Raw genomic sequence first — 15,084 nt, forward strand, 5'->3', positions numbered from 1 at the left:
CCCGGGAATCGAGAGGTCCAAAAATGGTCAATTTCCCGGGAAATTTTTCCCGGGAATTCCCGCTCGTCACCCTCTACTCCTATATAAATATACAGCGTGTTCGAAACTCGTCTAACACGTGTTTTTTGATCGAAAATCACGTTTTAGACGAGTTTTGAGGACGCGGTATCTTCTTTCAGGAGCAAGTTAGCACCATACTCTCTTCGGGAAAGTTGTAGAGCACATTCCAGAGCATCCGAATATGAATCCGGTTTAAGTATAGCGTGAAACTTGGATTTAAATATCAAAATTCATAACAAAATATTTTTCAATTTTCCATTTGTATGGAAAATTGAACCGCTTTGCGCAAAGTGAGGAGTTGTTTAGAACCCCAAAAGGAACTAAAATAATGCTGTGCTGGAAAATCGATTTTCGAGATATTTTTTTCCAAAATAGGGGAAATATACCCATTCTCAGCCTAATAACCGGTCGTGTCTGGATGATGCTGGATAATCTGGAGTTTTCTCTGAAATTTACCAACCAGTTGACCAACTTTTTGTGAACATTTCTGTTTTATTTAAGGGGTTACATACATGTGGAAAATCACAAAATTTCATATTACAGAAAATTTTATTTTCAATCACTTCTGAAACATTCATGAAGATATTCCATGATTAAACTGAGTTAGAGACGATTTTAGGCTCAACATTTTGCCGTGCGCAAAGCGGACTGTCAAACTTTCTGAGTGTTTTTCTCGAAACACCGAGTTGATTTACGGGTGCCATCTCGAGATGGGATGAACCAAATTGGCTGAAATTAAAGACTCCCAAGACATATCTCGTGTGCATGACGAAGCCCGATTTTGAAATTTTACTTTTTAAAAAAATACAAAAATCAAAAACTGACGATTTTTTATATGAAAAACAGAAAAATATTTTTATCTTTTTTGAAATAAGTTTTTTGAAAATCGGCCCTCGTCATGCACACAGGACTGGTTTAACGAGTCTTCACCGAAATTTTGAGCCGATTTGTTCAAGGCAGTGTTGAGATATCGTGGCACCCGTTTTGTTGAAACTTCCAACTTGAAATAGCTATATCTCGGCAATGATACAACCAAATGTCTTCAAATTTGTTTTGATAATAGATAAAAATGTATATTTTAATACCCTGAAAACAGATTTTAAATAAAATTAAGTGTGTACTCACACAAACCTCTGACATTTTTGTCGATTTACATGTATGTAACCCCTTAATAAAAAAAAATTAACAGCATTTTTTCCAGCATCCTGGATTAAAGTTTGGATGCCATTCAATTACTCGAATGTTTAGGTTCAAGTAAAAATCTTGACAAAGGAGCAATTCTCTACCAAAACCGGAAATGGATTTTATTTGTATTTTTTGATTTGGCTCAAACTTTGTGGGGGCCTTCCCTATGACCAAATAAACTATTTTGTGTGATTGGTTCATCCATACAAGTCTCCATACAATTTTGGCTGCTGTCCACACAAAAATGGTATGTAAATATTCAAACAGCTGTAACTTTTGAGTGAATTTTCTGATCAAGACACCAATCTTCGGCAAAGTTGTAGGTATTGTTGAGGAATTTGAGAAAAAAAATAGGTACACGGAAAAAAAAGTTGCGGATTTTTTGATCAACTTTTTTTTACTAAAACTCAATTTCCCAAAATACATTTTTTTTATATATGTTTTAGGGGACAAAAATCCGCAACTTTTGAGCCATAGAGAAATATGGTCAAAAAATCTGCCGCCAAATTATGAATTTTTGGAAAAAAAAACAGTGATTTTTGGGAAAAATCGAAGTTTCATGCAAAAACAAGTTTGACATTATTTTTTAATGCAAAATTGAATTTGCAATCGAAAAGTACTTTACAGATTTTTGATAAAGGGCTCCGTTTTCAAGATATAGCCACCGAAAGTTCGATTTTAGCGAAATATTTGCAGTTTTGCAATTTTTAAAAATAGTGACCATGAGTGACCATTTCTAAAAATATTTTTTTTTGAAAAGTTCAGAAAATTTGCTATAAAATTGTCTAAGAGTCATTGAAGATTGGACCTCGGGTTGCTGAGATAGAGCCACTTTAAGACAAAGAAACAAGAAAATTGAAGTTTTCTTAATTTCATCAAAGCAACCCACCATTTTCTAATGACCATATCTCAGCAAATAATGGTCCGATTTTCAATTTTAATACATGAAAAATTCGTGAAATTTTCCGATCTTCTCGAAAAAAATATTTTCAAATTTAAAAAATCAAGACTAGCATTTTAAATGGGCGTAATATTCAATGTTTTGCCCTTTTAAAGTGTTAGTCTTGATTTAAAAATATTTTTTTAAAAAAGATCGGAAAATTTCACGAATGTTTCATGTTTTAACATTGATAATCGAACCATTAGTTGCTGAGATATCGTCATTAGAAAATGGTGGGTTATTTTGGTGAGATTTAGCAAACTTCAATTTTTGTGTTTCTTTTTCTTAAAGCGGCTCTATCTCTGCAACCCGAGGTCCAATCTTCAATGTCTCTTAGACAATTTTATAGCAAATTTTCTGAACTTTTAAATAAAAATATTTTTAGAAATGGTCACTTATGGTCACTATTTTTAAAAGTTGAAAAATTGCAAATATTTCGCTAAAATCAAACTTTCGGTGGCTATATCTTGAAAACGGAGCCCTTTATCAAAAAATCTGTAAAATACTTTTCGATTGATAATGCAATTTTGCATTAAAAAATAAAGTCAAAGTTGTTTTTGCATAAAACTTTGATTTTTTCCAAAAATCGCTGTTTTTTTCTAAAAATCATAACTCGGCGGCAGAATTTTTGACCATGTTTCTCTATGGCTCAAAAGTTGTGGAATTTTGTCCCCTAAAACATATCAAAAAATCTCGAAAATAAAAAATACGTATTTTGGGAAATTGAGTTTTAGTGAAAATATTGATCCTTGCACTGTAACTTGGATTTGGCCCGCAGTTTTCTCTCGCACTTTTGACAACAAAATTTCCAAAAACTAGGCAACCAGCAGTTGTTTATTTACATTTCCAGTCGCAGTTTCCACCAAACTGGACAATCGCACTATAAAATTGCGATTGACAGGCCAGCAAAATCGGCTCTCTTTGATCATTTTTTGAGAAAATTAAAATTTCCCAAGCCAGTTTGACAAGTCGCAATAGTGCGAACGATAGCAATAATTTAGTGCGAAGTCCATGTTAGTGAGAATTGCGCAATAATATTTGCAATTTTTTTCCGTGTACCTATTTTTTCTCAATAGTCCTCAACAATACCTACAACAGACAAGACACCAAATTGATCAGAAAATTCACTCAAAAGTTACAGCTGTTTGAATATTTACATACCATTTTTGTATGGACAGCAGCCAAAATTGTATGGAGACTTGTATGGGTGAACCAATGACGCAAAATAGCTTATTTGGTCATAGGGAAGGCCCCCACAAAGTTTGAGTCAAATAAAAAAATACAAAAAATAAAAATGGTCGAAATCGGCCGATTTCGTAGAGAGTTGCTCATATACAACCGATTGTGAACTATTTATAATGCATTTTTGACGCATTTTTTTTTAATACATTTTTAACTGAATGTTGAAAATGTGAACTTTCGAACATTCTTTTTTTTTTCTTTTTGAACGCACCTGTGCGTAGATTGGGCAATAATGTGGAACATTTACATTGTTGCCAGTATCAATACTGCAATCATGCTATAGGATACCTAATAATAATAATTCTACGAATACCTAGTGATTGTTTTATTGTAAATAGTGATTGAAATTTGTTTTGTTTATGCCCTCAAAACTATTTAAATTCAATTCATAAATAAAATAAAAAAAACTTTACCATAATTGCAAACAACATAATTGAGAAAGCTAAAATAAAAGCTCAAACCACCACCCATCCCACGGTTATCACCAGCCGGTCGCGTGAAAAAAATCACATCTTTTAAAAACAAACAAACTCCTCACACGCTGCCCTCTGATATATTAGCTGCGCTACTCTCTTGGCTTAAGCCGACACGACTTGACTCAGAGCCTGACAAACAGGTCGGTTTCGTTCGATCGATCGTTCAGTTCTCCGCGCGTCGTTCGAACGGCGAGAAGCAAAAAAGCAAACCGCGCAGTTCCACAAGTCGATTCAGACCTGATTAAGTGCGGTCATAAATGTAAATTTCTTTCATTTCGGTACAAGAACGAGTGTGGAATCCTGAGATTTTTTTTTGGCGATGTTGGTTCGAGTGATCGTGATGGCGACCTGCCTCGGGCTGGTGGCGCAGGGTAGACAGACGCCTACCGGAATCGATGGCAGAGTGTTGGCCAAGCTGGACGGGATGGCCACGGAGCAGCACCTGGCGGATGCGGTCCGATTTGGGGAGGATGTCGTCGAGATGGCCAAGCGGATGGAGAGTATGATCGCGGGATCTCGGGTTAAGGTTGTGAAGGGGTCCATTACGCACGCGCAGATCATCGACGGGTCTTCGACGGCGAGTTCGCAGAAGCAGGACTATGTGGCGCGGACGGTGCTGAAGGCGAGTTCGTTCTTTTTGAACAGTTACTGCAAGCCCGGGGGGATCCCGTCGGGGGATTGTGGAGCTTATTTGGAGGGGGAGACGATACCGACTAGTAAGCTGTTGGACAAGTGCCAGAAGATCGTCGATCGCAAGACGTACAACGATGAGTATCGTCGACTGTTGGCGGCGAGTTATCACGATGGGATTTACGAGTTCAGGAAGAGTGTGAAGGGTGGAGAGTTGCCCGATCCGAGGAGTATTTCGAGCAAGTTTCATGGGGCAAAGGAAAAGAAGGACTCTACGCGTACTGTTGCGTTGGTTCAGTGGACGCAGTTTATCGAGCAGGATTTGGCCAAGACTACGGTCCAAACTATGCACGATGGGACGGATATTGAGTGCTGCACTGGTGATCATAGCCCGGTGCTGCCGAGGTATCGCCATCCTGCCTGCGCACCGTTGATGATCGCGGAAAACGATCCTCACTACAAGACTCAGGGCGTGACCTGTTTGAACTACGTACGCAGCGCTTTATCTCTGGGTAGCTCCTGCCATCTCGGCGCGGCAAATCAGCTGAACCAGGCCACCAACCGGTTAGATCTGTCCCAACTGTACGGTAACCACGAGACGGAAACGATGCCCCTCCGTACTCTACGCGGTGGTAAGCTTAAGTCCCAAGCATTCGACTCAACGGAATTCCTCAGCGAAAGTCTCGATCGCAAGCTTTGCATGACCAACGGAACGTTGGATGTGACTTGTTACTTATCAGGTGATACTCGCGTCAACGTAAACCCGTACGTCACCCTACTCCACACCCTATTTCTTCGATCGCACAATCGCATCGCCAAACACCTGGCCCTCGCGAATCCGGCCTGGACCGACGAACAGCTGTTCGAAGTGGCTCGAAAGGTCAACATAAAGATCTATCAAAACATCGTTCGCGACTGGTCGCGGGCGGTTTTGGGCAGTTCGATCAGCACCGTTGATCACACGGCGGAGCCTCGCGTAAGCAACGAATTCGCATCGGCCGGCATTCGTTTCTACAACACGATGATGCCCGGAGAAATCGCCAATCCGGTTGCGTCCGGTCGGTACGAGTTGGACGACCTGTTTTACAAACCGAAAGACCTCCGCAAGAAGGAGTACTTTGCCCATCTGATCGCTTCCGTACTGCAGCAAAACGCCATGGCCGTCGACACCAGCTACGTTGACGATCTCGCCCAGCAGCTGTTCAAAACCAAGAACGTGGGAACCGACGGACTCGCGCTGGACATCCAGCGAGGTCGCGATCACGGCCTTAGTCCCTACACCAAGTATTACAACCTGTGCAACGCTCCTCGATCAATCAACTCCTGGTCCGACCTGTCCACCCTCATGACCCCGGAAGACATCACCACCCTACAATCCGCATACTCCTCCGTCCACGACATCGACCTGATCGTCGGGTCACTAGCCGAGAAACCAACCCACCCAGAAGCAACCGTTGGCCCAACGCTGGCCTGCATCATCAAGGACCAGATCGCCAACTCCCTCACCCCTACCCACAAACAACACCCCGCCGACGACGCCGTGGCCAACTACTCGCCGGCACGGTTCCTCTGCGACACCGCCCAGCTGGAACAGGTCCAGCGGGACATCTTTTGCCTCCCGTCCGAAACCAACCCGATCGTACGCTGTTCGCAGCTTCCCGCGCTCGATCTGAGCGGTCTGCGAGACGCCAAAGTGTGAAGATCAATAATTTATGAGCGACGACGACGATCGCGCAGCGCCCAGTCAACAACAACAAAACAATTTTCTCGTTTGTTTACGCGCGTTCACCTTCATAGCATTTTTTAGAGAGTAGCGATCATGACTGCAAGACAACGTGGTGTTGTCTAGAACTTAAGCTAGCTTTACGAATTTAATTTAAAAACTTTTTCAAATAAAGCCCGTATTGTAATCTGTAAACCACCACCAAACTTGTTTACTTGTTGTCCATCGCGGAGGGTCTTATCGGTGATTGGCGATCGCTTGTTTTGGATTCTCTCTCTTCTGTTAAATGACGGCATTTCAAGGTTCAAAGTTTCAAGCTGATAAGGGAGAGGAGGTTGCTTGCAAACAAATCACCGACACGTCGTCGCTCAGAGGAAGCTGATAGTTTGGTGTGGTACGGTTCACTAGTTCTTCCACCAGCAGCCAGCCAGGTCATTTACGTCAATGGCACGGGTGGGGGTTCCGGCGAAATGCGCGCGCAGACAACGCGACTAACCAACTGCATCCGGATTGGCCGTCAATCAAGGGGAGCGGGTTGTTGAACAAATTTTGTTGCAAACAAACGTGAAACTAAACATAAACGACATGGACTTTGAAAAACATTCGTTTTAACCACGTTCAAGATTCGTCATAGCATTTTCAAGCAGATTTTTCTAAAAAAAAATTTAAGACACTTTAAAAATAAATTTACGTGAAAATAGTTGATCAGAGAAACAGTTTTTGCAACTCCGTCGTGAAACTACTTACTCTTCCTGACATTCCCGGAGAGGAAACGGTCTACTTTTCTCCAACAAGAATAACAGACCGAAAAGTATTACTTTTCGAAACTCCTTTTCAGAAGTGAAATCAGTGCTGAAAATTTTAAATTTTCAGCATTTATATCGAATAGTGATAATTCTCAAAAAAGTTTTGGTTTGAATGGTGAATTTACTCAACACATGAACTAAATTTTTAAATTCCATTCGAAAAATGTTTTTCGGATTTGCAACAACAATACTTTATGCAACTCGTATTAATCCAATGCGGTGAACCACGTTTGGACTCGTGCTAGTTTTATTCCTCTGTTATTTTTTGTAAAATTATGAAAAAACTAATTTAACCTAAAAATAGGTTAGTAAAAATCTTCAAGTTAAGAAATTGATTGAAACATCGGACAACGATTATTTTTTGCATTCTTGCATATCGATTGATTTTTTTTGTTGTTAGTAAAATCAAATATTCGTCTTTGAAGCAAATTGTAGAAAATAATCAGATCTTTTCGAAAAAAAAAAATTATCATAAATGGCCAAGCTTGGTCATCTCTACAAGTAAAAAAAAACAAAAACAATTTTAGGACGGTACACGATATAAACATTTCAATGTAACTTTTTTTCAAAATTTTGTTTTTTTTTCGAAAAATTAACAAATCTGCCAAATGACCACTCGATCGAAACATTACGATTGCAATTTGTCAAATATATTAACGATAGAGAAAATTTCAATATGTGTTAGGAACCTGTTTAAAAAAAGAGCAATTCCAGCTCAAATCAGGAATTTTTCTGATACTTTTGTACCCGACTCTCTCCGATTTCAATGAAACTTTTTAGACATGCTATCCTAGGCTTATATAAGCCATTTTTGTGCATATGGAGCAAATAGTACTCGTGAATAACATTTGAGAAGGGCGTAAGGTATTAAAATATATTTATATTTTGAAATTTAAAAATTACTGTATCTCGAAGCCGTTGCGTCGTATCAAAAAGTGGTCAAAGACAAACTTGTAGGAAATTGGACGGGCTTTCTGAAAAAAAAAAATACACTGAAACAAAAATACACGCCACATCTATGAGATTTTTTGATTTTTAAGTCAAAAACTTAAATTTGAAGGTGATGTCACGATTTTTTTTTGTTCAAAATTTTTGAGGAAATAGCCTAAAATGTAACTAAAAGACTGACGAAAAATGCATGATGGTATGTCTCTCCTAAAAAAATACAAAAATCATTTACTAAAACTGTTTTTTTTTAAAGTGGTCTAAACGTCAAAATTTTAAAAAACCGGTAGTGGGAATCGATTCTCCAGACAATTTTACATAAAAGCGACGACGATAAAAGTCTCCATATTGACCATTGTCCTATGTCCAATCCTTGGGAAGATACAGCGGGTTTAAAAATAAAAATGTTGAAAAAACGGGATTTTTGGTGATTTTTGGCATTTTCTATATGACAGACTTGGGTTTTCAGTCTCGTAAATATTTTTAACGGAAAGCTCACCAATTTCCCATAAGTTTGCCTTTGACAGCATTTCAATTGGATGTAAGGGCTTACAGATATATGCTTAATTGCATTGCTAATAACTGAAAATAGAATATTTTTTTCAGTGTGGTAGAAACCAGGATAGTAAATTTGATTACGTAAATATAAAAACGATATAAATCAAAAAGCTGTCAAAGGCAAACTCATGGGAAATTGGACGAGCTTTCCGGTAAAAATATTTACGAGACTGAAAAACCAAGTCTGTCATATAGAAAATGCCAAAAACCACCAAAAATCCCGTTTTTTTCAACATTTTTATTTTTAAAACCGCTGTATCTTCCCAAGGATTGGACATAGGACAATGGTCAATATGGAGACTTTTATGTAAAATTATCTGGGGAATCGATTCCCACTACCGGTTTTTAAAAATTTTGACGTTTAGACAACTTTTCAAAAAAAAAACAGTTTTAGTAAATAATTTTTGTATTTTTTATAGGAGAGACATACCATCCTGCATTTTTCATCAGTCTTTTGGTAACATCTTAGGGTATTTCCTCAAAAATTTTGAGCGAAAAAAAATCGTGACATCACCTTCAAATTTAACTTTTAAACTTAAAAATTGAAAAATGACATAAAAGTGGCGTGTATTTTTGTTTCAGTGTATTTTTATCAGAAAACCCGTCCAATTTCCTACAAGTTTGTCTTTGACCACTTTTTGATACGATGCAACGGCTTCGAGATACAGTAATTTTTAAATTGCAAAATACTAAAACATTTAAATACCTTACGCCCTTCTCAAATGTTATTCTCGAGTACTATTGGCTCCATATACACAAAAATGGCTTATAATAGGCCTAGGATAACATGTCTACAAAGTTTCATTGAAATCGGAGAGGGTAGGGTACAAAAGTACCAGAAAAATCCTGATTTGAGCTGGAATTGCTCAAATGAAATGAAATGCTTTAAAAAAAATTAAATCAATTAAATTTTTGTAATTTTTAGATCCTTTTATTTTTTTTAAACGGTAAATTTTTGAGGGGTTTTATATAATTCTTTATTTTTTAAAATGTGTTTTTAAAATGTTTTTTTTTTTAATTTCTTATTTTTTTTTATTCTAGAGTTAATTTTTAAAACAACCTATGCGTCATGGGTTTCCTATGCAGATAGGACCTATTGAAAATTTAATCTAGAATTGTGATTTTTTATATCTTTACATTATTTTGCAAACGCTAAATATTGGAAAAGCTCCTATATATAATAAATTTGAAAAAATGCCGTTGTTATTTTTTTTTATGAAATTTTAAAGGTGTTTGAATATTTAAGATCTCTTTTAAAAAAAACGATAAATTTAGGAGAAATTTCGATATGTTTTTGAATTTTCAAAAGTTATACATCTTTGGCTGTTTTAAAAATGTTAGATGTTTTTGTAATTTTAGATCCTTATTTTTTTAAAAAGCGTTGAAACTTTAAGTAGTTTCTAGAACCTTAGTTTTTTTGAATTTGATAAAAAAATAAGTAATTTTTACTTGTCATTTTTTTTTAATTTGATTTTTTTATTGTTTTTCAAATTTTATAATTTTTTAGAGTTTCAAAAAAAAAACATTTTTTTTTACTTTTTCGAATTTTAAGATCCATAAATTTTGTTAAAACGTTAAATTTGGAGAAAATTTTATATTTTTAAAATTTTCAAAAATGGTAGTATTTTATTAAGGGGTTATACATACATGTAAATCGACAAAAAAGTGAGAGATTGGTGTGAGCACACAATAATTTTATTTAAAATCTTTTTGTAGGGCATTAAAAATACATTTTTATTTATCATCAAAACAAATTTGAAGACATTTGGTTGTATTATTGTCGAACTATAGCCATTTGAAGTTAGCAGATTTAAAAAACGGGTGCCACGATATCTTAACACTGCCTTGACCAAATCGGCTCGAAATTTTGGTGAAGACTCGTTAAACCGGTCCTGTGTGCATGACGAAGGCCGATTTTCAAAAAACTTATTTTATAAAAGATAAAACTACTTTTGTGTTTTTCATATAAAAAATCGCCAGTTTTTTTTTGTACCTTTTTTTTAATCCTTTCAGGCCTGATGGGTCATATATGACCCAAAAATCAAAAATTTCTCAAGAAGCCTATAATTTTTGTATGGTCTGAAGAATTATTTTCCTATCATTAACTATAAAAATATTTTTTTGAAAATTCAGGCCTGAAAGGGTTAAAGCAAAATTTCAAAATCGGGCTTCGTCATGCACACGGAATATGTCTTGCAAGTCTTCATCTCAAATTTCTGCCAATTTGGTCCATTCCATCTCGAGATATCATGGCACCCGTAAATCAACTCGGTGTTCAGAGAAAAACGCTCACCAAGTTTGACAGTTCGCTTTGCGCATGACAAAATTTTGAGCGTAAATCGTTCCTTACTCAGTTTTATCATGAAATATCTTCATGAAACTTTCAGGAGTGATTGAAAATCATCTTTTAAGTGGATTTAATAAATTTTCTGATGAAATTTTGTGTTTTTCTACATGTATGTCCCTTTAAATGTTTTTAAAATTTTAGCAGTTTTTGAAATTTTGAGTACTATTTCTTTGAATTTTCAAAAAAAAAATCATTTGCCGTTTTAAATTTGTTATTTTTGAAATTTGTGTAGTTTTAAACGTTAAACCTTCAATAAGTTTTTTTTTTAATTTGACGTTTTTAAGATTGGGTCATACAAATTTCAGCATTTTTGTATGACCCAATCTCACTCCCAGACTCAATGTCACCCTGATTAATGTATTTCAAAACCGATCTTAATTAGTAGTAGTTGAATTAGTTTCTTGTCATCTTAAACATATCCAAAAATGATCACTTTGCCCAATTTGTGTGTGTGTGAAAAGATCAATTGAAAAAAGGCAATTTTTGGTGAACAACATGTTGTGCCGAGACTTTTGTTTGTGAAAGGATTTATTTTCGTAATTCATCCTAATTAGTTTACCCACAAAAACAATTTCGAAAAACATCCATATGTTAAATACCTTTCGATGATAGTGCTAAAAAGTTGAACTTTTCATATTTGATGATTTTTAGAGTTTTTTGTTCTTTTTATACAGTTTTCGATTGATCGGAAGAAAAGCCAACGTATATGTTTTAGGGTTTATGATATTGCACAAATCGTATAATTGAATGGAGTCCTTCATGTATAATCGCCGATCGGAAGGCACGCAGACGAATAATTTTTCAATATTCGCTTCAGAGTTGATGTCGCAGTCCGAGTCAGTGAATTCCAAGAAGCCGACGTTTCAAAAGCTACCCGACTCCACAGCCCTGTTTTGCCTTCCTCACCTCAATGAGGAAAGGCTATAAAATCACTCGGAAAATGAACTTCTTTATTCGACCTCGTAGACCCACCTTAACGTATACATATCGACTCAGAATCAAACTCTGAACAAATGTCTATGCGTGTGTCCGTGCACCGAAAAATATGCACACGATTATCTCCGAAATGGCTGAACCGATTTGGACCGTGTCGGTCTCATTCGATCCGTCTCGGGGTCCCACAAGACCCTAGTTAATATTATGATGTTTAGAAAACTACTTCAAAAGTAATGCTAAAAAACGATTTTAACAAAAGTCCGGAAGATTGTAGAAAGGGTGGTTTTGTAAGGGAACCCGTCATGTTATACAGTTTTAGAAAGTTATTTGAAAGACCTTTCCAATGAGCCTAAGAATAGAAGATCTGATAATCCTATCAAAAGTTATTAGCACTTAAATGGTATTTATACACTTTTCAGAGGCCGGATCTCAAATATTTCGAGTTTAATGATGTCCGGGTCCATCATGCGACCCGCCGTCAGTTAGATAATTAAAAGACCTTTCAAATGAGCTTAAAACATTAAAGTTCTAATAATAATATCAAAAGTTGTATGCACTTTAGTGTTGTTTATACACTTTTTAGAGGCCGGATCTTAGATATTTTGATGAAAACATTGTCCGGATCTATCATTCGAACTATCGTTGGATAAGTTATCAAAATACCTTACCGATGAGCCAAACGGATTGAAGATCTGAAAACCCTATCGAAAGAAATGAGTATGGAAGCTTAATTTGTTAAACATGTTAAAGAGGAATGATGCAATTCTGGATAAAGACATTCACTATATGAATTAATAGGTAAATAGAAAACTTAAGCAAAAAAGGAGTGTCATCGTAAGAAATCAGCACGCACCATCGCTTAACTTATAACGTTCAACCACTTTATTTCCTACAGTTTTAACTCAATCACTAATAAGGCACTATCTGTCTTTAGGGGGACACAATCCTACACACTGTTAAATCTAGCCATAAGAAGGTTGTGTGAGCTCGCGGTTTTGCACGCGCTGTATTAGAATAACACGGTTTTGGCAAACACGTTTTATGTTGTGTTGTTTTTTAAATAGTTTTATATATAATATAGGTTTCTTCTTTCTGGTGTTTCATCATTTTCCATATCACTCCCACACTCCCTCACACGGAATGTTTCGGGCTTTCCGAGCCGCTCCTCCGCCTCTCACTCATCATCATATCAAAGGGTTCGTGAAATATCGTGTCTGGTTTTTTTTTGTTGTTTATATAAGTAGATGCTAAATGCTTATACAAATATTATGGAGCGGGGTGTTTACTCTCGCAGCTATTTGTTGGAGGCGTCTAATAAAACTCTAATCAATTAAAAAACTTGGTTTATAATGATGTTTGTTGTTTCTCTCATAAGTTTGATGCGGGAACTAGGAGGGGATTTCCCTTTTGTGTTTTTTTTTATTTTTCTACCAATATTCAATAAATTTTAAATTTAATAACTATTAGGATCACAATTGATGTTTTATTTTTTGCGGTTTTTAAACATGCAAATAATAAAAATCTTCGACTTTGAATTTTAAAAAAAATATTTTCATCTCTTTCTACACGGCGCTACGAAAATAGTTTCATAAATAAGGGATAATTTTTTTCTCGCGGTTTCTATCATACATCTACGCAGTAACAAGTCTCTAAAAATACGTTCACACATACACATTGTACAGCACCTTCTGATCAATCGGAATTTTGTATAACAGATTACAAGATAATATCTTTCATTTTCTTACTTTTTTGTTTTGTAGCATGTAGTAATGATTATCACACACCACTTTCCGTGAGGTGTTTCATGTGATAAGTAGTAGTAGATTTGTAATAGGTAGTAATGTGGCACAAACAAATGTCTTTCTCTGAACTTACCCGCAGCACTCGTGCTCTCGGAGGGTGGCCAGTCGCCGTTTGCCCCTTCCCGTCGTTCGTCATTTCTGGCTGGAGTGATTTTGGCGTCGCTTTAGCAGCGTCATGCCCGGATCGGTGAGCGAGTACGTTTCCGCCTCGAACACCGGCGGGTACTCCATGTTGGGATAGTCCGGCGAGGTCCCCCGGTTGGACAGGTTGCTGCTGGTGAGGATGGATGTGGCGCTTCCGGGGCCACCACCGCCGCCGTTGGTTGTGGTTGTGCTGCTGCTGGTGGTCGTCGTCATCATGGTCGACTGCAGCCCACCGACGGTGATCGTGCTGGTCATCGTCGTCGAGTTGGACCGTTCGTCCGCCGGAAGGTTGCTCTGCTGTTGAGGGAAGGAAAAAAAAAAAAAACGTTTACAGATATGTTCAAATAATTCGAGATGTAAATCCAATCGTAAAGGTCGTCTCCACAGCTGGAGGCAAACATCGAAGCAAATCAAACATTTCATCTGAAGGCAAGCCCACCGCGTAACCTATGGCGGTAGCAAATTCGCACCAAGTTCATATGGATTACACTTTTGGTACGTTCGTTTGATGTCTAGTTCCGCACTGAGTGCCGCACTCAGAGCTGTCAAAGTTTTTTTTTGAAGAAACTCGCGCTAGTTCCGCACGAGTTTCGCCGCCATCTTGGAACTGAAACTCTAGTGCCGCACTCGATATTTTTTCAGTTTCATGCGAGTTCCATGCACACTGAAAAAGAATGTTCGTTTGAACCAAAACTGGCACCGACGAGTGTGGCACTCAGTGCCGCACTGGCTGTTCAAACGAACGTAACATTTGTTACCCGGTTTACTGCAGAATGGGATCCCGAGCAAAAATTTGCACCCAAAAATACCACTTAAAGAAAAAGTGTCTATTTTATATGTTAAACTGCCCAAACTGTTTTTTTTTCGAACCATGCTGTATCCGTCGGGAATTGCTGTAGGGGAAAGTGGGTCAAGACCTTTGTTTTCTTATAATATTTGGAAAGTACAAAATCAGGCATAGAGTTCGTTCTAAGGCTCATTTTATCAAAATGCATTTATTCCTAGATCAGTAGTGCCCCAATGATTTGCACCTATTATAAAGAATGTTTTACCATTTTGTTGTTTTTGTTGAAACCTTGTTTAAGTGGAGCAAGACAGCCCAATACATTAGCAAAGTAGTCTAACATACTCACTGAAGCTATGCCTTGAGCTATGCGGATATGCTCCGGGGTCAAAATCCGTCGACCTCTTGCATGTTACGGCGGTTGACCCACTGGTCTTGACTCCAAGCAGTTCTTGGATGACTCAGATCATCCCAATAAGTTGTTACAACATTGCACGGTAGCCTAC

General features: G+C 37.2%; 2 protein-coding genes across 3 annotated transcripts in view; one reads left to right on the plus strand and one right to left on the minus strand.

The window, feature by feature from the left end:
- The first annotated feature begins 4,016 nt into the window (after positions 1 to 4,016).
- LOC6032914 (peroxidase) lies at positions 4,017 to 6,454 on the plus strand. Its single transcript, XM_038255984.1, has one exon. It carries the CDS (start codon positions 4,223 to 4,225, stop codon positions 6,230 to 6,232), a length of 2,010 nt encoding a protein of 669 aa, XP_038111912.1. The 5' UTR covers positions 4,017 to 4,222; the 3' UTR covers positions 6,233 to 6,454.
- A 6,253-nt stretch (positions 6,455 to 12,707) lies between these two features.
- The window catches only part of LOC6032916, a 28,336-nt gene continuing 25,959 nt past the window's right edge, over positions 12,708 to 15,084 (minus strand). Inside the window, exon 8 of one of the 2 annotated variants that reach the window (XM_038251125.1) lies at positions 12,708 to 14,088. In XM_038251125.1, the coding sequence (XP_038107053.1) occupies positions 13,783 to 14,088 (306 nt within the window). In that variant the 3' untranslated portion in view covers positions 12,708 to 13,782. Of the gene's footprint in view, positions 14,092 to 15,084 lie in introns of both variants that reach the window. The other variant, XM_038251124.1, reaches the window with a different exon arrangement.

The sequence above is a fragment of the Culex quinquefasciatus genome, chromosome 2, assembly GCF_015732765.1.
Source record: "Culex quinquefasciatus strain JHB chromosome 2, VPISU_Cqui_1.0_pri_paternal, whole genome shotgun sequence".
Taxonomy (NCBI): Eukaryota; Metazoa; Arthropoda; class Insecta; order Diptera; family Culicidae; genus Culex; species Culex quinquefasciatus.

What these genes read in the sequence shown, in the direction of transcription:
- LOC6032914 (XM_038255984.1), top strand. Translation starts at nt 4,223, where the DNA reads ATGTTGGTTCGAGTGATCGTGATGGCGACCTGCCTCGGGCTGGTGGCG.